At 52.4% G+C, this 25,052-nt stretch overlaps 1 protein-coding gene across 2 annotated transcripts in view; it reads left to right on the top strand.

Annotated features, from left to right (window-relative positions):
• Positions 1 to 15,050, top strand: part of TTC12 (tetratricopeptide repeat domain 12) — a 46,834-nt gene extending 31,784 nt beyond the window's left edge. The window contains exons 12-21 of one of the 2 annotated variants that reach the window (XM_081098915.1): positions 1,566 to 1,734; positions 4,832 to 4,924; positions 6,179 to 6,239; positions 6,964 to 7,101; positions 8,042 to 8,140; positions 8,576 to 8,644; positions 11,113 to 11,214; positions 12,662 to 12,761; positions 13,670 to 13,895; positions 14,880 to 15,050. In XM_081098915.1, the coding sequence (XP_080955041.1) occupies positions 1,566 to 1,734; positions 4,832 to 4,924; positions 6,179 to 6,239; positions 6,964 to 7,101; positions 8,042 to 8,140; positions 8,576 to 8,644; positions 11,113 to 11,214; positions 12,662 to 12,761; positions 13,670 to 13,895; positions 14,880 to 14,955 (1,133 nt within the window). In that variant the 3' untranslated portion in view covers positions 14,956 to 15,050. The remainder of the gene's footprint in view (positions 1 to 1,565; positions 1,735 to 4,831; positions 4,925 to 6,178; positions 6,240 to 6,963; positions 7,102 to 8,041; positions 8,141 to 8,575; positions 8,645 to 11,112; positions 11,215 to 12,661; positions 12,762 to 13,669; positions 13,896 to 14,879) is intronic. The other variant, XM_081098916.1, reaches the window with a different exon arrangement.
• Positions 15,051 to 25,052: the final 10,002 nt, after the last annotated feature.

Genomic DNA, 25,052 nt, shown 5'->3' with positions numbered 1-25,052 from the left:
TTGGGAGGACACGTGTTTACACTGTCCTCTAGGCAAGGGCATCCAGGGGTTAAGCATAAGGATTCCAGTAAACACCTGGGGCTCTGCAAAGCACAGACTTGTTTGGAAAGGTCAAGGACTAGTTAAGGATGCCGCTAGATACTCCCCTGTCTCCCCTAAGTAGGAATTCCAATAAACAGGGCAGGCGGCCTTCCACGCGCTCCCCTTTTTTCAGAATGTCCTCCTTACAACTTTCCAACCAAGTCCTGTGTGCTCCCCAACAGCGGTCATCTGCCACATCTGTGACACTGATCCGTGTGCAAAAGCAGGACAGTAACGTGTGTGAGGAGTTCGCTTGCCTTCCGCCTCAGTGTTTTACATAGCAGCATCTTCTGGGGTTTAATGAGTCTATAGAATCTGAACACTTTTGTGACCTCGATGTAAATAAAAAATTGAACCATTTCCATTATTTTTTAAAAGATTGTATTTTTATAGGAAAAGATCTGACCTGGGACATAAACTCTGAAATTAGAGTAACGGTAGCTGTGTCTCTTTTTCACAGGCTCCTGTGAGGAGCCAGCAATAGAGCTTGTGAATGTAGTTTGTAAACTGCTGAATATGAGATCATGTAATTTTTTTTCTTGATTTATTAGAGTGAAGGAATCATAGGTTCTAGAAAACTAGAGAAGCAGGGGTCTCTTTCCTGAAGGGCATGATACTCAAACTAGTATCATGAGCGAGGGACTGCTTACAGGCCAGGACATGGGCCTGTGTGTGCATGTTGCCGAGTGGGAGGGAGAAGCCAGGTGCAGTGTGGGGTGGGTCACACTGGGAACAGGATTCATGCAGGGAGGCGGAGCAGCTCCTTTCGGGGAGGGCTTACCGGAGGAGGACACGAGATGGGACTTTTGTTTTCAGCTGTTCTCCTCCTGTCGTTATTTCAGTTGTTCACAGTCAGCTCCTGTTCCAGAATAAGAAAAAATACATGAGCTGGACAAACGGGTCTGTTTCGGCGCTTAGCCTCATCCTCCACCTGCACCCCTGATGCCCTCACATTCACACGCCTGGTTGGAAGTGACCCAGGGAGAGGGGAAGACCCAGGGCCACTGCCTGGAGTGGCTTCCCGTGCGGGGAGGGGGCACGCTTTACACTTGAGCGTTCTCATGGGACAGTCTAGTTTTCCCGCAAGGAGTCTGGCCATTATATGAAGTGGAAGGTCTAAAGAGTTCATCTGCTTTCTTCCCCATTCCTCACATTTCCACATGCCATACCAAGGAGCCTTTGACAAGAATGATACTAATGTACGTGCGCCAGTCCCTGCTGTAATCGCCGTCGCGTAGTAACTCACTTAACCCTCTGTTAGCCGTCACCTTCCTCAGTTCACTGATGAGGGAGCAGTTGCACGGGAGTTCCTAGATCGGCTGAGGTCATCCACCTGGTCATTGAGACCAGCAGTCTGCTTCTAGAGTCCGTGCCCTTACACTTCACTATCCCAGCTCTCAGATGAGTGGAGGAGGATTGGAGGTGGGCACAGAGCTGTAATCGCTGCCCGCGGTGCGCAAGGCGAACGCTCCCGTGTCTTGCAGAGGAAAACGAGCGCCAGCTCGTGACGCACCCTGGCTCCGGCAGGCTGCTGCCCTCCCTCTTGGCCTCCGGGGTCCTGCCCGTCCGGCAGCAGAGCCTGGCCCTGCTGCTGCAGCTCGCCCAGACGAAGACCGGCCGGAGCCTGGTCATCAGCCACCTGGACCTGACCCGGTAAGGAAGATCCGCCCGCGTCTCAGAGCATCACCTGCCCAGTGAAGGCAGCCCGTCTCCCTCTCACCTCTCTGACAGGAGAGGTGCCATCAGACTTTTCCTCAGTCCCTTCATCACATGTTTTGTTTGGTTTTGGTCTCTTTGCGTAAGTGTAGCTATAGGATCGTAAGCTTCTCTCCCCTAAGCTGTCTTTGAATTGCTTGGGTTTCAACTGGAATTTTTCCAGTGTCTTGGAGAGTGGCATTCATGATCATCCCGGGAGTCTGCCTGCTCTCTTTAAATAGCCAAAAAGCCTTAGCTTTTTACCTCAATGCCTGCTGTTCTCATTAACGCCCACCCCGACTAGGCCAGGAAGCGAGGAATGTGCTCTGTGCAGTGAAACGAGACGGTTTGCAGCGGGCCGGGCTGCAGGCAGGCCCCGGGACCTCGCAGGTGCTCTTCCCTATACGGTGCATGGACGGAACAAGTGGACAGTGACGGGAACTAGGAGGGCCAGGGCCACTTTGTGGAAACAGCGAGGTTTTAGGTGCCAGCAGTCGTGACCCCAAACCCTTGCTTGTCTCTGTCTGCTATGCGACCCAGGAAAGTTACTTAGCCCTGATGAGCCTGGTGTCTTCCCTGCTTCACAGACTTATGGTGCAGCTTCAGAGTGGTGATGCGTGGATGCCAGCTAAACATTTTCTGTTGCATTCAACAGAACACGTGACCAAGAGGAGCTGGTCTTCTTTTCTCACGTAACAGCAGAGACCAGAGGTGGCATTGGCTGGTGGAATGGCTTCAAGGTGTCAGAGTCAAGGGCTCTGCCCTTCTCTTGACCCTTCCCTCATGGTCACACAGGCTGCTGCCACTCCAAGCATCACCTCCCGCTTTAGGACAGTTTAGCACCAGCTGGGTCTGTCCCTTTTATCAAGAGAAACAACTGCTTCTGTTTCTCTTTGGTCACGTGCCACCTGTGATTGGAAAATGGTTCCAGCTTCCACAGTCGAGTCAGGCAGGGAAGAAGGCGATGGCAGGGTTTCCGTGGGGTTCGCCAGCAAACAGCTTCAACCACAGTGAGGGAAGTGGCCAGTGTCATGCCTGACACGTGGTGCGGACTCAACAATAACTTGATACGCATTTGCTCTCTCCAGGACCCATGCTCAGGTCCTAAACGGATGCGAAAGTGCATTTACTGTGCATTCGACCATTTTCTGATGTGTGGTCCATCTACAGGGACAGCTGCTTGCCAGCAAAGCAGAAAGCGCCAACAGTAAAGGAGATGAGGAGGGTGGGAAGGGGCAGCTGCTCTCTTCAGTCCAGTTAGGATGTGCACTCTCACACAGCGAGAAGCCTCGTTGCTCATGGCTCCCGGGACTAAAAGCAAGATCATCTTAGGCTGCCAGCTCAGCTCCTCCTCTGTGCTACTCAGGTTCATCAGCATTGTCTTTAAGAGCGAGGAGAACAGATTTCAATTGGCGGAGGAAGAATCAGAACTAACTGTAAAATAAGTGATTTGTGACAGAGGAACACTGAATTCACTCCCGAGGACGTGGGGGAGTTGCAGAAACTTGAAGTTGCCTGGGGTGTCGTCAACTATCCAGCCCAGCCCTGCCCAGCACCGATGTCCTCTCGGGGGCATCCTAGTATGTACATGGTGTGCACGCTGCCCTCCAGGGGAGATTCCAGCTTCGAGTCAGTTTGATTAGGATGGACACTACCACAGCTGATGGACTGGGGTCTTTTCCCAGCTAACAAAAGGATGTGGCTCTCACCTCCCACAGGATGTGCTGTTGATGGAAAATTACCTCCTTTCACTGAGCACAAACTGCCTGCCCCATTCTAATCTGGGACAATGCTGCTGCCGATACCGAGGCCTCGGTCAGTCTGTCGAAGGCCTACAGAACACGTCATCTCTCCCACTTTGCAGGGCGTGAAGGAGCCTGGTCTTTTCCATGTTAAGCATCCTGGTTTCCCTCTGGACTTGACTTCCAGACTCTGCCTAGACAAGCAGCTGAGTAAAGGCAGTATCACAGATGTGGGTGTCCTCTCCTCACACCCTCAGCACTCGCTGTGAGGACCTGCTGGCAGCCCCCAAATGTGCCCTGCTGTCTGATGCCACGTCGTCTTGGTGAATGCTGTGTGCTGTGCCGGGAATGCTCTGCTCCCCGTGTGCCTGACACTGGCCTGCAAGCTCCTTGGACAGTGCCCAGCAGGTGTCGACTGAATGAACAACGGAACAAAAAGCCAGCACTACACTTTCAAGTGAGAGCTAACATATGATCTGCTCTTTGAAGCCTTCACCGCCATCCTCCCACACCTCCCACCAGGTGGACGCTGTGCCCACTCTGTGACATGAATTTGCTTCTGGCATATCACCCAGGTGCTTAGTCCTGCCCTCCCTGGACTGAGCACAGCACTGTGGGTGCCGAGTATGGGCCTGCTGGTTGCACAAGTGGCCCCTGCTTCGTCCTGGGCTGGTCAGTCTGTCAGGGCAACCTGAGGTTGCATTAGCTTTTTTGGCAACTCCACCGGACTATTTGCTCATAATGGGTTTGCAGTTACCCAATAACCCTTGAATCTTGTTCATACGAACTAGTTATAAACCAGGTCTACCAATTTTGTTACTTATGCAGAATTTCCAGCTCTAAGTGTAGGAGTTTGAGTTTAACTGAATTAAATTTTGTCTGATATACTCAGCAGCCTGTCAAAATTTTGTGAAGTCTTTATTCCATCCCTCACCTTATTAGGGAGCCCTCCTACTTCCGTCATTAGCAGATTAGTAGCATGCCATTTAGATGTCATTTATGTGACTGAACTTGGCCGAGCCAGAGTCACATGGCAGAAGCTCCAGCAATTCCTTCCTGTAGTCGTCTGATAATCAGTGAACTTGGGTTAAAAATGTTCAACCCTGGGACTGCACATGGTGGTAGAGCCACTCTGCAGGAGAGTCTGTGTCATGGATGGCCAGGAGCTGGGCTTCCTAGGGGCCATGGCAGGGCCACTCCAGCTACCTCACCTGCACCTGGCTCCTTCCTGGCCTCCTTGCAAGGTGTCCCTGATGGAAATGCTGTCAGTTGGAGGACAGCCCACTCTGAGGTTGTACTGGATTTTTTTGCAGATTATTAGAAGCCCTGGTGTCATTTCTTGACTTCTCAGACGAGAGGGCCACCTCAGCCATGGGACTGCTCACAGACTTGGCGCTGGAAGAAAGGTAGCATTTATTTACAGAAGTTGACATCTCTCCTTAACTGTTGCTGACTGTCTGATAGTTTAGAATGTGCAGCATACAGGGAGGCTGGCCAGTGGGCATCGCAGGCCCACTGAGTAGGAGGGCTGATGCCTTCCTGGGCCACGGTCAGCACTGCTGTTACAGCCCCTCGGGCCAGGGGACCCAGTCCTCAACGGGGTTGGAAGCAGTAACGTACTTAAAACACATTAGACAAGCCTACTGTGTGTTGGGGAAGCTTCTTTCCCTTAATCAGCACCTAATGGGAACTGCCTAGCAAATGTGTACTGAATAGATGTGAGTGAGGGAGAGAGTGCACAGTAAAATGGAGCCTCCTCTTGGGTTGCCAGTGGCATTATGGGTAACCATCCCCCCTGCTCTTTTTGGCTTAGCTACTGGGGAATTCAGTAAAGGTCTTACATTTTTCATAATTCTTAAGTGTTGTTTTTTTTCAGTGTCTCTTGTTTTTTAATTTCCTCACCACCTGTAGAACATCGTGCTTAGAAATGATCGTGAGAGAGTGCTGCTTTGCTCCTGGACAGGCCCTCGGCACAGGCTGGGGACTCAGTAGCTGCTCTGGCGTGTGGAGATGCATGTGTAGCATGTGGAGACATGAGTGTAGCATGTAGGGACGTGTGTGCCATGTGATGTGTATAACATGTGGAGACATGTAGCACATGGATATGTGTTTGTAATGTGGAGATATGCGTAGCATATGGAAATGTGTGTAGCGTGTGGGTGTGTAGAGGTTTGTAGCATATAGAGGTATGAAGCATGTGGAGACGTGTGTGTGTAGTGTGCAGAGATGTGTGTAGCATGTGGAGACACGTGTAGCACTGGAGGCACATGTGTAGCTAGGTCTCCTTATGGCTGTGCCGAGGAACCATGCTTGCACTGCACTTCCTGTTTACACAGCACACAGCGCAGACTCGGCGCGAGGGGAGGGCAGGGCGTTGGGAGGTCAGTTTGGCAGAGCCTAGGGATTCCAGCGCTTTCTGCATCAGTGCTGCCATCTGAGACCTGATGTTTAACATCAAAGGCAATTCTTCAGACTTGGAGAGATGAAAGCCGCGTCATGTACCTGGAGCATTCTCTTCTGTTTCCGAATGAGTCATCCAGGCACATGGCAAACACAGGGGCCCAGAGGTTGTGTCTGTTCACTCCGTCCCCTGAGACTCTACATTTCTCCTATAGCTTGTACAGTGTGGAGCTAAATCACGGCTGGTGTTCTCCCAACAGATTCCAAGTCTGGTTCCGGGCCAACCTCACAGGTGTTCTCCCGGCTCTCAGAGGCGTGCTGGTGAGCAGGTCTTCGTTTCATCATCTCTGACTCTCAGGGGCATGAGCAGTTTAAACACAGTCACACTCCAGAGCGCCTGTTGACTCTCAGGTTCAGGAATCATTTATTCACAGCTGGAATTTACACAGTTCTTATTAAAACAGCGCTAGCTGGGCCAGGTGGAGAGGGCACATGCAGGCTCATCACGCGGGAGGAAGAGCTGGACGTGGCCTCTGCGTCTGGGGTGAAGGCGAGGGAGTGTTCAGGTTCATCAGTCCCCTGTGATCCCCAGTCTGGTCATAAGGACTGTGTGCCACCCTGAATGAAAGCTGTCCAGGTCAGGAGGGCGAGTGTGGCGATCTGAGCTGGGGAGGCAGGGAAGAGCAAGGGGGTGGGGGAGTTCGCGGAGAGCATGCTGGGACTAGCCTCTGTCCCTGGGAGCCACGTCTCAGGGGGCCTGAGCACGTCCACAGCCCAGTCTTTCAGACGTGGAAGTGGAGCTCTGTTGTCCAGGCTGGTTGGTGGTATCCCTGAGATGAGCCCGAGGCCTCTCTGTTCCAGGCCACATGCTTTGGGGTTAACCCATGTGCCTCCACTCTGTTGCCAGCATGACCCTGTTGATGCCAGTGTGATGCTGCACTCTCTGGCTCCCAGGCGTTTCGGTGCACGAGGGGTGCCTCTGGGGATGATGCTGGCATCATCTGCCTGCTCTCTGCACACTTGCTTTCTCATGATTCTCTTTCAGAAGAGAGACCCCAAGGAAGTCAACACCTCAGCTCTCAGCCAGTGTGTTGCCATCATGGGGAGCCTCAGTGCTGACGCTGCCACCAGAAGACAGATGTCTGCCTCTGAGGAATTTGGGGATGCTTGCTTGGGCCTCATGGTATTTTAGCTTTTCTCCTTAAGGCTGGTCTTCTATCTGCTTTGGGGTATTGGCTTCTTCTTCATTATCTAAATCTTCTAAAAATTTTGTTTGAGAGTGCTGGAGCCAGTGGCTTCTTCCTTCTATAACCACAGATTTTATGGGCGGCCGACCTCAGCAAGCCTCCACATCATGTCTCATTCACCCTGGAGAGCCTTGAAGGGTTTGCTGGCGGAGTTGGCTTGGCCACCCATTTGAACAGCTCAGTCTTCAGTGTAAACACAGGACCAGGTTGAACCAGGGTCACTTGGCAGAGGCACAAGAGACTCCTTGGGAGTGTCCCACACTAACACTAACTCATAGACTGGTCTCTAATCTTCCAGCATCACATAGGTTCATGACATTGGCAATGTACGCAGTGTCAGTAATGCTGAGACCATTGCCAAGGGAAGATAACTTTAAAAGCTACAAGGCAACCCTGGCTAGTATGGCTCAGTTGGTTGGAGCATTGTCCCATACACCAAAAGGTAGCAGGTTTGATCCCCAGTAAGGGTATATACCGGAGGCATCAGATAGATGTGTCTCTCTCCCTCTCCCTCTCCTTCTTCCTTTCCCTCTCCTTTCCTCTCTCTCTAAAATCAACTAAATATAGAAATATATATTTATATATATAAAAGCCTAAGCAGCTGTTACGCACACTGACCACCAGGGGGCAGATGTTCTACGCAGGAGCTGCCCCCTGGTGGTCAGTGCGCTCCCACCACCAACTTCCTACAGCCAGCCACCCTCCTGCGGTCCCTCCACTCTGGCCTACCGGCCCAATCGGCCTGATTGCTAGCCAGGCCGAGGGACCCCACCCATGCATGAATTCATGCACCAGGCCTCTAGTATACTAGTTTGTGTGTGTGTGTAGAAGCTTCATGACAGAAAGGTCATGGGTTACCTTGTTTTGTTTTCAAAGGCCAGGTGTGAGGAGGATGTAGATCTGTCCAGAGACGTCATATATGCACTCCTAGGACTCATGATGAACTTGTGTCTTCAGTCCCCCTTTGTCTCTGAGGTACAGTATTCTTTTCTCCCTACCTTGAACCCTGGAACAACCTAAACACATTCTGTTGCATAGACTGTTCTCATTTTCACCAAGAGCTAGAAGCCCCTAGAGCCAGCACGGGCAGTGGGACTAGGAAATGCTGGGAGACACGCTCTCTGCTTCACTGAGGGATAGATGAGTCACTTGGTCAGGTGCTCATTCAGAAAAAATTGAGTGTGCAGGATGAGCACACTGCTAGGTCCTGCATTTACAAAGTCAGATAAAATGTGGTTCCTGCCCTCAAGGTATGGTGCCCTGTAGTGAGGGGAGATCAGAAGGTGTTGTGAGGGAATGTGGTGGTGCACAGGAGGGTGGTCAGCTCTCATCAGGACTCAGAGGGGAGCTCCATCAAGGACTCTGATGACCAGAGCATTCACAGCCCCTTCTCTGTCCCCATGGCTGCAGGTCTGGGCCGCGGAGGTGAGCAGGAGGTGCATGTTGCTGCTGAACAGCCAGGATGGAGGAGTCCTGACAGTAAGATCAGGAGAGCCAGAACAGCATCCTTTGTTCTCCTTCGTGTTGTTGTAATGTTGGTGCATCTTACCTTTCCAAAGGCATCACATTTTTTATATTCTGCCAGCTCTCTGAGGGATGGGGAGGGCACGCTCCTCAGAATGGTGCCCATAATCACACAATCCTCAGACTTGCCTTCAGCTTCATGGGGTTTGGTGAGCACTGCCCAGCACCCATCTGTGGAGCCTCTAAAGTCCAGGAGCCCTTTGGTGTCTGGTCTGGAACTTATCTGATTTGTCCTATTTCAAGATATCCTTGTGCAAATGGAATGGGTCCTGCGATTTTATGTAGAATCTCTTTTCCATGATCAACAGAACCAAACCCAGGTCTTCAAGCCAGTGATCCCGGAGGCTGTTTAAGCATGCTGGCCTTAGCTCCCTTGGAGGTAGATGCTGGAATGGCTTTTAAACTCCGTTTCCATTTGGATAAGAAAACCGAGAAGGCGGATGGGGAGCACAGTGCGTCAGGGGATACTGATGTGGTTCAAGAGGCTATTTGCCAGAATCCCAGGCTGTGGTATAAATGCACATTAAGAATTACCCCAATTTTCCCGCCTATTAGGGCCCCAAAGCCTAGAGAAATCACTGGAGTCACATTCAGGGTATCCTGGGAAGCCAGCCCTTCAAAGGTCACAGACTGGAGGCTGGTTCCAGGATGGGGGTAAAGGTTCTAAGTAGACCAAGAGCATCCTATTTGGAGCTGGCATGCCCACACTTCCCTGAGGTCAGTTCCGGCATTGTAGGGGGTTTTTAACCTGGGCTCTAGGAACGCGTGGCAGGTCTGCAGTTCCTTGGAACCCACTGCAATTGTATAGAAAATTCTGAGTGTATGTGCATTTTCATGGGTGGGGGGCAGCACAACTTCCATCAGATCCTCAGAAAGGATCCATGACCCCCAAAGTGGTGAGCACCATTGTTGTTGGGTATTGGATTTTCTGGATGGTCCAAATCAGGGATAGGGAGCCTTTTTTTCTGCCAAGGGCCATTTGGATATTTATAACATCATTCTTGGGCCATACAAAATTATCAACTTAAAAATTAGCTGCCATATTTGGTCAGACATTTAATTAACTCACCCCCATGCCTTGGGAGGACCAGACAACATGATTCTGTGGACCTTCCATGACCCACGGGCCGTATAGGCCCCACCTCTAGTCTAAACCTAAAGCTAGGCCAGCACTAGCTTCGTGCTAACCATTCAGGACTCCCTTGGCCAGACTTTCCCAGGACTCTGCATGTGCCACAGTTGGGGGCAGCAGCTTCAGCAGGAGAATCGGTCCTTCCTTAGGGTGCTCTCTACTGTCTCGAGCCTGGAAAGAGATCTGTGCTGTCAGCTGTGGAGACATTCCAGCCCCCGGGGGAAGCAAGACTGATGTCGTGCTAACACAGTCTATGCCTTCTCCCTCTGAGACCTCTTAAAACGAGACTACAGGCATTGGGGGGAAGTAGGAACCCACATCAACAAAGTGAACAGGCAAGAGGACACCAGTGGGTCAGGAGAGGCAGAGCTGGAGAAACCTGGGTGTAGAGCACAGACTGAGGAGCACACCTCTGGGAAAGGGACCCTGGAGAAGATGGCACCTTCCAAATGCCAGGTGCAACAGGGCAGCAGTGGGAGCCTAGGGGACTGCACTCGGCAGCCCCCATCTGTCCCCCGGGCACAGAATCTGAGCACGTTTCTTCAGAGGCACCGGGAGACCAGAGAAGATGTGTGTGCTGTCTAGTATCTGGGGGTGCCACCTGCCACTTTCTCACCAGCTTCCCATAAACACAGCAGGCCCAAACATACTGTGTTATCTTTTTCATAAGTGTGATCAGCAGCTATGGGTCCCTAGACATTTCAGGAAAGCCATACACATAAATAGAAAAACCACAATAAACAGAAAAATTGACCAGAAAAACAAACAAACACAGATGGTGTAGGAAAAAGCAAAAAAGTAATAACTATTATGTGTATCCTCAGAAAAATTCAAAGTAGTATTATAGCCAAATTGTAGTAATAGCTTTCTATTTCAAAGAATTAGAATGGGAAGTCTCCCAGAAAATAGAACAAAAAGACAGATTCAGAACAAATAAAGAAAAAGCTAAAAGACCCAAAGGATCAATCCAGAAAGGTTGCCCTGGGCCAAGGTGGCAGCACCGCGGAGTGGCCAGGGCTTACAAAAGGCGAACTGGGTGGCCTATGTGAAGCAGAAATGAGCGGAGCCACAATGCTCCAGGGACAATGTTCACAGCCCTTTGAATGGCCTACCTGGCAGCTGCATTCAAAACAGCAGTGCTTGCTACTTGGCCATGACATATTTTTAAGATCAAGGTGCAAATTTGGCTTCCAGTGTTAATGGTTGTTTCACCTCCCCCTTGTTCACTTGTAAAGGTCCTCAGCATGTCTGAAAGGAGCTTTGAGTTACCCTTCACTTTCTGCTTCCCTAGAGAGCTGCTGGCGTTCTCAGCCGCACCCTTCCTTCCTCCCTGGAAATCGTCGTGGAGGCCCTGAGAGCAGGAGTGGTGAAGAAAATGATTAAGTTCCTGAAGGTAAAATGCCGTCATTGCTCACAACCTCTGGAGCTTCCAGGAACGTCTCATTTTATTTGGGGAACAGAAGTGAGGTGCCGCTATTGCACCCCTGCTAGATTTCAACCTTGAATGGGGATTCTCTTCTGCGTGTCCACCCAGACTGTGCTCTGAGCATCAACAAAAGAGTGGAGAATAGATAAGTAAACTGTTCCCCAGCTGGGTGGCTCAGTTGGTTAGAGCATCATCCACATACACCATGGGTGTGGGTTCCATCTCTATTTGGGTCACGTACAAGAATCAACCAATGAATGCAGAAATGGGAGGGACGACAAATTCTCTCTCTCTCCCCCTCCCTCCTTGTGTTCTTCTAAGTAAGTAAGTAAATAAATTAAATAGGTAAACTGTCCATTAAATACACATAGAAACCCTGTGTCCGAGCCTGTCTTACACATGCATGGCCTCTGTCCCGGAAAACGATGGTCTGAGTAACTCCCACCAAGGCTTCTCAGCCTCTTACTCTGCTCGCGTTTTCCCGCTCCCGGCGCTTTATCCAGTTGTCTGGAAGATGGTGGATGTAACTCCATTGTGAGATACGCAGGGTGCAGCTACAAAAGGATGTAACGAAAGGCTGTTCAGGTTTCCCTGTGATAGGAGTGCAGTGAGTCTAAGCGAGTGGGTACAACAGGTAACCAGACTCACCCGGAAGGGCGAGGGGACGCACGCAGCTGCCATCTCTGGATCCCTTCCGCGATAGCTATGCCCAGCAGGGTCACTCACCCGTGTTAGCATGGTGACCCCGTGGGAGGCTTACTCATAAAACTCTGGGCTTGGAGGGCCAGGAAGCATGCTTGCTGTGCGTGGGGCTGCTGCGCTGGGTCAGGGACAGTATTGAGAGGGCAGGACAGGGCAGTCTGAGTTTCAGCTGCCACTTGCATGATGACTGTCATTCACTCTGGACAGCTCTTGCAAACCTGCCAGAGGTTGCCGATTGCATGCACACACGTGGTATTATGCATGCATATGTGCACCGTGCATTAGGTTATGATTTGACAGTTGTTACCTCGTAAAATGATGTAGGTCCCTGATGTTCTCTGTGCAGGCCTGGCAGCCTTGGCAAGTCAGCCCTTGTTCTCAAATCCTGCAGTGAGCGGGTCCTTCCCTCCCTTTTTGGTTGATCTGTCAGTCGACAGCATCGTTCTCTTCTCAGCCACTCTCACAAAGCCTTGCCAGGCGATTCCTCAGGTGTACGTGTCAGGCCTGCACCCCCTGGTGTGGGCTGTGCTGGGGGAGGGGGTGAGTGCCACTCCCTCCGCAGGGCCACGCTCCTCTGGAAGTGCGCCCGTTCTCAGTGGGCCTCTCTTTTAGGCGTTAGGACGCCACGAGCAAGTCACAGCTGCTCACTGTGGTTTCTGCCAAGAACAGTCGCAGGATTGATGGTATTTTTCTAATCTCACTCGCAATCTAGGCGGGAGGCCAGACCGCCTCGCGTTATGCCGTGAAGACCCTCGCCATCTGCACTAACAGTTGCCATGAGGCACGAGAGGAAGTGATAAGACTGGACAAGAGTAAGTGATGCTTTCGTTAAGCGGAGCCCACACCCCAGAGGCTAGTCATCCTTGAAGCTGCAAAGGGAACCGCAGGTGAGCAGAAAGGAGGGACTTAGTGGAAAGCCGCTACCTCTCCCCGGCCTTCAGCTGTGCTTACACTGTCAGATGTCATCTCACCTCCAGCTCGGAAAGCATTGAATTAGCCTTGGGCTGCGCACAGGTAGCAGGCCCAGGCTGCAGACTCAGGTAACAGGGTTGAAGCTGAGAGCTACCGCCTGTCGCCAAGTTAAATTGAAATTGTTTCTAAAGCTTTCTGCTTAGACCGACCGACCTAACATGGGTTCTCCTCTCTCACCAGGGGAGGGGGGAGAAACAGGTTCAACTTTTAGTGAGCAAGGACAGTCACCGGAGTCTGAGCCTAGCGTTGCTCTAGTAACTGAGATCGGCTGCAGGGTTCCCAGGCCAGGCAGCCTGCTGCTGTTCTCCTTACCCTCCCCTGGAATGTGCCAGGAGGGGACACACCAGGGCCTCTCCAAGTAGGCAGGAACCTTTCTTCTGGGCCCTATTGCTTGCCCTGCAGCCCAGGATGCAGGCCCGTGGCCTTCCACTAGGGGCTGTCAGGTGGAGAGTTGAGGTAAAGGCTGGGGACTTTAGAGAAGACAGCCCTCCGTGCCTGCCACGCAGCATTCACCCACTCCCATCAGTGTTGGGCCAGACGCTGCCCAAGGCCTCTGAGGTACGTCAGAGACACACACTGAAAGGAGCCGATGGCGCTCAGTACATTTTTGCTAAATGAGGGAGTGACATGCCCTATCTCAGAGTTTCTGGGCACCTCAGTGTCTACTGACACCTCCTCGCGCCGTCCATCCCTCTGCCAGCCTCTGGCTTGGGATTTGGAGGGACCGATGCATGTTCTCCTCCTGCAGACTTCAGTGTTCTCATGACGCTGCTCGGCTCGGAGGATGAGATTCTGGTGGGCAACGCCGCCCTCTGCCTGGGGCACTGCATGGAGGTGCCCCAGGTGGCGTCCTCCCTGCTGAAGACGGACATCGTGCAGGTCCTGTTGAAGCTCGCAGCCCGCGATGTGGGGGAGAGGGCTGTGCCGCTGAACGCAGGGATCGCTCTGGGGAAGCTGTGCACGGCCGAGCCCAGGTGTGCGGGGCCCCTGGTCATGTTTCAGAACAAGCAGGCGCCTGCCTGGCTGGGCTCTGCCCCGGGAGCCCTGGTTCCTTCCCTGCAGACAGGGTTGGGCCCTAGTAGCTGCCTCTTGGAGGAAGCCTTCCCTGAGGGAACTGGGGGCCCTCAGGCTCCACCCAGAGAGGGAAGACTTTTATCTGCCAGGGATTTGCTTCCTGCCATTGTCCTCTCTGATTCCACTCCCTCATTCTCCATCCTCCTCTTTCCACTCCTCCTTCCTCCCTGTCACCATCTCTCCTCTCTCCCTCCTTCTTTCCCCTCTACTTTTCCAAAAAGAGTTAGCCCTCCCCTCATCCTTGCCTGCCCAGGGCATGAGCATATGGGAGAAGGTCCAGTGCCCATAACATCCTCCTGCTGGAGCAAACCAGCGTGAGACAAGCCAGGCAAGCCAGCTCCACTCGAACCGCGTCCACTGCTCCTGCTTAGCTCGTACTCTGTTCTTTCTGATGCGTTTAGCCGTTTAAGCTCCTAGTCATTCACGCTCCCAGCAGGTGCCGCCGTGGCTGCATGACGGAGCCCTGAGCCCGGCATAGAGGGGGTGCCTCCCTTGGCAGGGAGGGTGTCCGGCCTGCCGGGCTCCGTCCTTTGCAGCCTCGGGCCTCTGACTCCTCCTCCGTGGAATGAGAGGGTTGGCCTGGATGGCATCCAAGGTCCTTTCCAGTTCTGTCTGGTTGTTCAAATGGGAGGAATGGAGAGTTTCTTCCACAGAAAGCATGGCACGTTAGCTAGTGTGAGCTCAGAGTTCCCGAGAGCAGGTGCCATCGGATCAGCTGTCACACCCGCCACTCAGCGACAGTGTTGGCAGTGTCTGCGGGCCTCCCTGAGGGCTCCAGGGCCCCAGCTCGGCCCCTTGCCACCTTCCTGCCAGGGCTAGTGAGGGGCGGCCTGGGCTCAGCAGTCCGCACACAGGTCCTGGAGCTTGTGTTCCGATTACGACAGGTTTGCTGCTCAGCTGAGAGACCTTCATGGACTAGAAATTCTCAACTCCACCGTGACGCACATCCAGGATTCTTGAGGCACGTGGTGTCTGTGCAAACCCACGACTGCGTGCCCTGGGTTGCTCCTGGTTAATAAAATCCTAAAATAGCCACTCAAGAACCAAATACTGACTTTCCGAGTCTGTGCCTGTGGTTTTCATTGGCAACAGGAGAGTGGGCATGAGGCCAGCTGCCGCGGCAGGACTTGCCTGCCTGCCCAGCGCCCCGTTCTGCAGAGGCTGGGCTCCAGCAAGCGAAAAGCCAGGCATCGTGTAAGTGACGGTTCTAGATGGGAGCTGTGTTCTGCCAGCCTCCCCCTGTCGCTCTGGGTCGTTCCTGGGAGTGCCGCCTGGTGCCCTCCTCCAGTCTGACTGTGCGCACCCCATCCTGTGTGTCACTAACTCTCACAGATGCAGACATTCATTTCCCTAATCCACCTGCACTCTCACCCCAAGCCCAGAAGCCCCTGCTCCCCTGCCTCTGCCCTAGGTCCACTCTCAGACTGCTGGGGCCACCTCTGCACCCCAAGTCCCTAAGTGAAAAGTCCAGTAAGTGACACGACTCTTCCACTTCTCAGTACATGTACGGAGCACTGTAGGGAAGGAGGCGGGACCTGTATGGTACAGTGAACACCAAGAGTCCCGGACCAAAGTCCCAAAGACTTATGGTCCTACCCTACTTCCTGGCAGCTGTGTGACTTTGGGCAAGTCACTTAACCACTCTGAGCTTTGGTAGCTGCTTCTGTTAAAACTAGAATAATACAGGCCCAGTCTGTCTCCTGTATTGCTGTGAAGATTAAACGACACTTTAGAAGTAAAGGAACTTTGGGGATTACAAAGTGCTCCACAGATAGGACATATCGTCAGGCTCCATCTTGAGGTCAAGGGAGTTGACTATGATGCCAGCTGGATTACATCTGAGTGGCCCGGGAAGGGGTAAAACACAGGTCCTTTAAGGAATCGGAGCTGGACCATCTCTGGACCCTGCAGGACAGGGACTCTTCCTCCTAGATTTTGTTCATCAGACCCAAGAAATGGCTTTTCACAAGTCAGGTGGCTCTTAGCTTACATGAAAAACTGTGCTCCTGAAGCCAAGATAGGTCACTGGCACTTGGGGGGCTGGAGTGAAATCAGTAGCCCCGAGACCCTCACTGTGGGCCCAGGGAACCACGTGGGGCTGGAGCAAGCTGGCAGGGCTGTGACAGCGCCGTCGCGCTGGCCCTGCGTGGCAGGCAGGTGACAGCCAGAGGAGCGGCCAGGGGCTGCCCGCTCAGTCCCATCCCGCAGACACACGCATCTGAAGAGGGAACTGAACGGCACAGGGAGACGGCTTGATGCTAACAGAGCACAGAGAAGGAAATTGGAGGCTGCAAAATGTGCTGTTTGGGGAGAGAATCCTGTGGAGCTTTAAAAATGGAAAGGTGCCCGTGTGCATAACCAGCAGGCTGTCGCCTCGACGGGAAGTCCCGGCCCCTCCTCCCCCTCTTCAGCTGCACTCCTCCTCCCCGGCCCTTGAAAGTGGCTATTCTACATCTAATCTCTTCCCCGGAGAGTAGGGAGTGTCAAATTCTGTTACTGTCTTTGCAGCAGCAATGTTCTCTGCTGCGGAGGAGGGTCTGGCCGCACCGGGAGCTCCCTCCTCCCAGGTGGAAAGATGGTTTACATCCCGCCGTTCGCCTTCTCCAGTGCGGGGCCGGCCCTCCAAGCCCTGTTACCGCTAACCCGTGGGACACACGGCTCCTGGGCGGCACGGAAAAGCCGCTTCCGCACTGAAGACGGGCTCACCGCTCCGTGCCAGGAGTCCCTGCACCGTCCTTCCCACCCTCGGGGTCACGGCTCATCCCGGGAGAGCAGTGCTGGTTCCACAAGCAGAGGCGCTGGCATTGCCCACCCTAAGGAGGATGTGACCGAGACGGAAGCCAATAGCCACCCGGAAGCCCCGCAGAGGCGTGAGGGACCGGTGGTGACAGCCGCCCAGGCAATGTGGCATGGCAGTTTAGAGGACAGCAGGCAGGGCTGAGGGTCGATGTTGGGAGAAAGTAGCAGGAAGGGGCAGGACATGCTATCCTGGGCCAGGACACTGCTGTCAGCAATTTCCCAGGATCTGTGAGGACAAGGCCAGATGACATTCAACTTCCACGACCTTTTCCAAAATACAGTCCCACTTCCTGAACGCCGGGAAAATGCAGGCTCTCTAGAGGGCCCCGTCATTTACTCTCAGCCAATTCACTCCCAGCTCACCCCCTTCCCCCATGCCAGGGGCTCTCGGTCCGCAGGGGCTGCGGCCTGCGGGTCTGCAGAGAGAGGCTGAGTCCTGCCCACGCCCTGAGCATGGGCTCCGTGCAAGGCACAGTCACGCGCGCCTAGTGATCCTGCCGCACAAAGACCCTGAGAGGCAGGTGTCATCTCAGCTTCACTCGCCCGGATTCACGGGACCAACAGGCAGGGGAGCCAGGCTGTGGCCCAGCCTGTGTGTAACTTCTGCACGTAAAACATTCCTCCACTTCCTACACGTGGCATTAGGAAGAGGGGTCCAATTTCCCGCGCCTCCGTTTCCTTTCTTACAAAGTGGGAGCATTTGTAAGATACCTATGGAGTTCTTTGGATTGGACATAACATATGAATCCCCTGGCATCAGTCACTGGAAAAAAAGAAGGCATTAACTTAAGTGACTATTATTTTTAGGCAAGAAATTACCATGAACCCACTATCTGCCCCCTCCCACCCTCACATTTCTGCTCATCCTTTTAATGCAGGCAAGTGCTTACCTGGCTGTTCCGTCTGCCTTTTCCTCTTTCCTGTACCCAGTGGCAAACATAGGGATCCTTCAAGGCCCAGCTGCCTGCCACCTGCCTTCCCCTGCTCCCTCTGAGGTACCAGACCAGGCGGGTTGGGGTTTGAGCACAATCAGGGCTCACCAGCGGGTAGCAGTGTGCCTGGCCAGGGACCCTGTGACAGGGGCATTTACATCAGCAAGGCCTCATGGGCAGTGGACTGGGAGCCAAACACTGAAGGACCATAGTTGCTAACGTCCATGCCCCAAAGTCCCCTCCCCAAACAGATGTCAGCTGTTTGTCCTCAATTTAAAACCAGGAAAACCTGTTGATCCCAGGACTGCATCTCCAGTACACATACATCAGGACATCTGTAGTTCTTTCTCAGCAGGCCCCGGGGCAGAGGTCCCGCACCCCTGAGTGCCCTGGAAAGGAGGCATGTTAACAGCAAGACAGCTGACAGGCACCTCATCACCTCGGGCAGCTCCAGGCCTACCGTACCGCTGGCTGCTCGTGTCAGGGAAGTACCGGGCTTCTGTCATCTGAAGCCTGTGGGTGACTTTTTTAAAAACAAGACCTCAAATTTTATCTCAATTTCAAAACAGCCAAATGAAGAATGGGTTCTCCTGGAGGCATTCTGCCCCTGGGGCTGGTTTTGCGCTGGGCCAGGCTCAGATTCCTCTGGATGCTCAGCTCTGGTTGGGAGTGGGGAGGGGCCTTGGGTGCCAGCAGTGCGAGCAGCACCTGTGCTCCCATCGCAGTGGGTTGAAGGGAGGTGCTCCGTGTGAGGTGCCGTCTGCTGGACGAACCCATTCAGTTCGGCCTGAGCAGCATGCTCCTTGTCACATGTCTGTCTATGGCTTCACATTTGCACTTTAATCTTCAGTAGCTCCATCTACTCATTTAGATCCCTCACTTCCCCCTCGAGCCTCGAGTCCATGCAGACACACACATGCACTTGCAGATGAATTTCCACATAAAAACAGGTGAGTTTATGTGCAACGGGAGTTAGGCTAGATCAAAGCACAGATAATGAGAAATATTGGAGTGGGTGTTGAGGACGAAGGCTTCTAGAATGCCCAAGATGAAAATAATTTAGGGACCATCCAATTTCAGTATCTGTTTTATTGGAATCCATCTGACTTTATTTGCTAAATATAACGCAATGCTTAAAAATATGTAGTTTGCACACCCCACCTCCAATTTATACATAAGGAAATCAAGACTGAAAGGCAGGCGAGCTGTCTCCCAGGGGCAGAAGCCTCTGAACCAAGGGGGCGGAGAACTAGGGTCAGTTCTCAAGGCAGCCACTGGGAGGCAGTAAGTGCAGTGGCTCAAAGCCCAGCTCCACCTCCTATGTCACTGAGCCCCTCCATTGCCTGGCCTATAAAATGTGGGGGTGGACAAGTACAATACTGACTTCATGAGTTGTCCTAAGGATTAAATGGGAGGATTTCTGTAAAGCTCTCAGCTTCCTTCTGGGCACTTGTAGCCCCAGGAAATAGTGGCCACTGTGGTCCTTAGAGTGGAGTTGCTGCCTCATCAATGCCCCGGTTGGCCATCCCTGTGTGCTCTTCCCAGAGTTCTTAAATATGGGGATTTTTATCAGGATTGGAAGGATCTGGCTCTGCCAGAAGATGGGGGATAGAGAAGTGGGCTCCCAAGTTCAATGCCATCCGGGATATAGACCGCTAGTAGTGGAGAGCTGGGCTGTGGAGTGTGGCAGTGGGAGTCCTGGTGTGGTGGGGGGCATGCGCAGGAGAGCATGAAGGATTCAGACCCGTGTTCACGGAACTTGGCACTGCGTTATCAATATCAGGGGGAAATAAGAAAAAGACAGGCACCGGATTAGGCTAACTTGCATTATAGTAATAGCCTCTGGGCAGATCTCCCTGTCTCGCTCCGAAGTCTAAGCCATCCTGCATACTGAAGCAGAATAATCCTCTTAAACTCCCCTTCCATTATGTCGCACCCCTTCTCGGGCACATTCTCACAACTGCCAGCAGGATAAAGGGCAGACTCCTCTGCTGGTGCATGTACACGTGGTGTATTGTGTGTGTGAATGTGTGGGTGTGTGGTGTCGATGGGTAAAGGCATAGTGAGAGCATAGCGCTTTTTGAATTTTCTAAAATTTTGCTGATCAAACACATTATCTTAAACTACCGTAAGAATTATGTTCATTCCTCACCTGTTTTTATGTGGAAATTCATCTGCAAGTGCATCTGTGTGTCTGCATGGACTCGAGGCTCGAGGGGGAAGTGAGGGATCTAAATGAGTAGATGGAGCTACTGAAGATTAAAGTGCAAATGTGAAGCCATAGACAGACATGTGACAAGGAGCATGCTGCTCAGGCCGAACTGAATGGGTTCGTCCAGCAGGAGTAAGAGCTATGATCCATAAGTTTTAGGTGTAATTTTATATGAGCATATCTGTGATTACCCCTCAAATATTAACAAAGCCACGCATGCCTTGGCCCATCACCCACCCAGTGTGATCTCTCCGAGCCTCACCTTAGCTTGGTTTCAGGGTCACATTCTGCTGCACCTGAGCTAGCCAGTCTTCAGCACTGACCCTGGGTCCCCTGTCCTTGGGGGTCATCGCAGCGCTCCAGCACCTCACGGCAGCCTGAGGCCCACTTGTGAGTGGCGGCTCTCACCGAGCCCCCTTTTCTAAGGCCAGCTCCCCATGCGTCTGCTCACTCCCACCTGGCACTCCGGCTCCTGCTGTCCTTCCTGCCTTCCCTCTCTTTCCGTCCTGCACATCCTCAGAGCCCCGACACAATCATTGTGGCTGTGCCTTTTACTACAGACTTACAGGTTTCAGCCCCGCCAATGAAGTGGGTGCTGCTATTATTCTCCCTTTACCCCCTTGACACATGAGGAAACTGAGGAAGGAGGGGGAAGCAACCGTTGGAAGATCTGCGCCGAGCCCATCTGGACACTCTTGCCCTCGGCATGAGCCTCTTCACCGCACGGCTCACCCTTCCTCTGCGTCCACGGCGGCGCCTGCACTGGGAAACACTTCCTCTCTGTGTCTTCATGTCTTCTCTACAGCTAGAATTTACATGGCTGTCCCACATAGCATCCACAGGACATGCATGGGATGGTCCCCTTCATGCTTCTCCCGAGCAAATGTGGGCCAAAGGGACTCGTTCCAAGGCTCACCAGACAGACAGTCTGTTGTTTCCGGCACAGCCCTGCCTTGCAGCCTGTCTCCGGCAGCCAGGTAATAGCCTCCCACAGAAGCCCTTCTTCAAAGGGCTTTCATGTCAACGCACTCATTTCCTGAGCACAACGCCGTCAGATCAGCATTATTATTTCCATCGGAGAAACCGGAGGAACCATGGCTGAGCCAGGACCAGAATCCAGCCCTTCCCCGCACCCCACTGCCCACTGCCCAGCCCCGCCTCTCCTGCCATTTATATTCTGGCCCAAACAGTCGCACAGTGAAGTAGCCTGTTCTTCTCACCGCCTCCCTGAGCGTGAAGGGAAAAATGAAACTCTACCCTCTTTAAGGTTTTATCTGAAAACCTTGCTAATCCAGCGGCAGCCTGTGAGATAACAGCTAAATCTCCCCGCTGCCAGGGATTACCTTCCCATCTGATCAGCGAGGCACATCCCAGGCCTGGATGGAGGTGAGTGTGCGGACAGGTCATTTTCTCTGTGAAATCGGAGGTGCTGGGGTTTCCAGACCCTGCTGTCCTCCCTCGGAACGGAATGGGAGGGGAGCTCAGGGTCTGTTACATTAAGCAGCTCCTCTGCCAAGGTCACTTCAATGACAGCTTGATCCTGAAAAGCCCCTTGTTTACTCAAATACTTACCAAGCACCTCCTGTGTGCCAAACACTGTGTTAGATAAGATAAAATGACTGTGAGGCCCTGGCCAGTGTTGCAAATGGTTAGAGCAGTGGTTCTCAACCTTCCTAATGCCGCGACCCTTTAATACAGTTCCTCATGTTGTGGTGACCCCCAACCATAAAATTATTTTTGTTGCTACTTCATAACTGTAATTTTGCTCCTGTTATGAATCATAATGTAAATATCTGATATGCAGGATGTATTTTCATTGTTACAAATTGAAAATAATTAAAGCATAGTGATTAACCATAAAAACAATATGTAATTATATATGTGTTTTCTGATGGTCTTAGGCGACCCCTGTGAAAGGGTCGTTCGACCCCCAAAGGGGTCGTGACCCACAGGTTGAGAACCGCTGGTCGGCAAACCACGGCTCTTGAGCCACACGCGGCTCTTTGGCCCCTTGAGTGTGGCTCTTCCACAAAATACCGGCTCTTTCACAAAATACTGACTTCTGCGCATGGGCCACGAAGTTTCAATTGCACTGTATGTGCGCACCCACACGTGGTATTTTGTGGAAGAGCCACACTCAAGGGGCCAAAGAGCCGCATGTGGTTCGCGAGCCTCGGTTTGCCGACCACGGGGTTAGAGCATCAGGCCCATGCACCAGTGGGCCCCCGGTTCGATTCCTGGTCAAGGGCACGTACCTCAGTTGTGAGATTCCATCCCTGGTCCCTGGTCAGGGCACGTGCAAGAGGCAACCAATTGATGTGTCTCTATCTCATTGATGTTTCTCTCTCTCTGCACTCACTCCCTTGCACTCTCTCTCTAAAAAGCAATGGTGCCCTAGCCTGTTTTGTTCAGTGGATAGAGCGTCAGCCTGCAGACTGAATGGTCCCAGGTTCCATTCCGGCCAAGGGCACATACCTGGGTTGCGGGCTCAGTCCCCAGTAGGGGGCGTACAGGAGGCAGCCGATCAATGATTCTCTCTCATCATTGATGTTTCTATCTCTCCCTCTTCCTTCCTCTCTGAAATCAATAAAGGAATATATTTTTAAAAAAAACTTTTTAAAAAGCAATGGAAAAAAATATACTTGGATGAGGATTAACACACAAACAAGACTGTGGTGAAATGGACACTGCCTCCCGGACTCCTATTACAGCAGTAGTAGGATGTGATCAGGGTGAAAAACAAATCGGACACCAGAAAACTTCCACTTGGAGCTAACATGGTCTTGGCCGCTGGTCTATGCGCCCACATCAGGGATTCAGGAGCATCCACTGAGGCCAGAGGCCCCAGACCCGGCCCTCGGATTAACGGGGGTCACCACTTTGAAGGGCAGGTATGCGGGTGCCGGGTGCCTGCGAGGGCCGGGAAGCACCCGGGAGTCCTGCCGTCTGTCGGCATTACAGAGTTTATAAGTGGAGGGATGGGGTCTGAGGACACGGCCTCTCCTAAATGGTCTTCATTCCTACTGAACTCGGCTGGGACTTTCCTCCCAGGGGCAGGTCGGAAGCCACCAGCCTTGTTTGTCCAACCAGCAGAGCAGTAACCCTCAGGGCACCCGTGCATCACCTCTCACAACCACAGTTAGGCCTGGGCTCACCTTTCCCGGGATGTCTGCTGGGGACCCTGCCTGCATTAAAGAGCTGCCAGAGGCAGGCCCTTGTCCTGGGTGCACCACACCTCCCAGGCTCTGGAGCAATAAAGAAATATGTGTGTGTTTTCTTTTTCTCAAATCGAGTGAAGTCATAATAAATTCAGATCAGGAACTGAAATGGGAATCGTGTTTTGAAATAAGGACTTTCAAATAGCTGGACTGTTAGCTGCTGTCGCCGGAGTCACTGATAAAAGAAAACCACTATCTGAGGGTTGACAGGGAAATGTCATTTGTTCTTCCACAGGAGGCTAGAAGTCGTGGCTCCAAGCGTTCTTTCCGAAAGGCACTCTTCAACCAGCTGGGCCCAAGACCAGTCCCAGCCCTGCCCCACCCTACTACCAACTCAGGCGGAACAGCTCACCTCTCCGGGTCTGGGCCTTTGACTTCTATTTCCTTGTAAACTGGACAATTGGTGTTTGCTTGTCCTGCACCCATTTCCCCTGTTCTGGTTGTGACACCTCAATTTTTCTTGGGAATTCCGGTGCAGGAGGCAACCTGCACTCATCCCCCCGATTAAGACCACATGATTCAGGTGCAGCTGATTCTACCCCTGGTTCCAGAGAGGAGCATGAATTCCAAGACATGCCAATCACAGGACTGCCCCTCCCTTTCATCAGGGTGGTTGGCTCAGAGGCGGACATGTGACGAGTGCCAATCTGAGCTCAACCCAGACTCGTGCCAGAGCAAAGCAGAGGAACCTTTTTTTTTCTCTGAGATTATTCAGAGGAGAGGCATGAATTGGGAGCCACACTGGTGATGTTGCCATCTTTGAGGAGGGCTTCACTGAGAACGGAGTCAAAATAGAAAAAAACAGAACTAACAAATGGAATTAAGGAGACCATTGAGCCCCAGATCCAGCTGTGACTCAGGCTGTCACTGGGTTTCCAGTTATGTGAGATGTCACTAGTACCCAAAGAGCCCTCATCATACTCCACACCCAGCCCATCTCCTGTATCTTGCTTACGTTCTATTTACCCTGAAAGTACCAGTTTAAATGTTAAGTGCTCCTTTCTTTCCGCAGCATAGTATCATCCTATATAATAAAACCCTAATATGCAAATCGACTGAACGGTGGAACGACCAGTTGCAAGGACGTGCACTGACCACCAGGGGGCAGACGCTCAATGCAGGAGCTGCCTCCTGGTGATCAGTGCACTTAGCCAGAAGCTGGGCTCATGGCTGGCGAGCGCAGCGGCAGTGGTGGGAGCCTCTCCCGCCTCAGCTGCAGGTGGGTGGTAAGGAGGCAGGGTCTCGGACTTTGAGATCCCTGGACTGGGAGAGAGATGTTCTTAGCTAGCAGGCAAACATCCCCGAGGGGTCCTGAACTGCAAGAGGGCACAGGCTGGGCTGAGGGACCTCCCAGAGTGCACAAATGTTGTGCACCGGGCCTCTAGTTCTAACATATAATTATACTATATAAGTCACATCTCAGGATATATTGCTTATTATTTGCATTTCCCACCAACATGTGAATTCCGTGATTTTTGTTTATTCTGATCACTGACTTGACCAAGTACCTAGAAAAGTGCTGACACAAAATGGGTGTTCAATAAACTTTAGTTGTTTGAATGATTAACATTTAGCAGAGAAAGACATTTAGGGGACTTTCACCAGCTCTAGCCTGGGATGAAGTCTGTTTACTCTCACCCATTTTAAACTCTCCATCCCCCATTCCCCAGTGATGGTAATGGTTTGGGCTAAAATACAATGAGTAACAGCTTCCATTTATAAAGTGCCCACTATGTGCCAGGCCCTGGGGTAAGTGCTGGGCACACCCAGAAGACAGCCTCTTCTTTCAAGGCATGCCTGGTCGGCACAGAGGGGCAGACACAGAGTCATTATCCTTGGGCCCAGCACAGTGTTTGCAGGGCAGAGACGGGGCTGCTAGCCCAGCAAGGACACAGG

The sequence above is a fragment of the Myotis nattereri genome (genome assembly GCF_964212035.1).
Source record: "Myotis nattereri genome assembly, chromosome: 9".
In the NCBI taxonomy this organism is placed as follows: Eukaryota; Metazoa; Chordata; class Mammalia; order Chiroptera; family Vespertilionidae; genus Myotis; species Myotis nattereri.
Note: the sequence above shows the minus strand (reverse complement) of the source record. Positions and strands in the feature narration are given on the sequence as shown.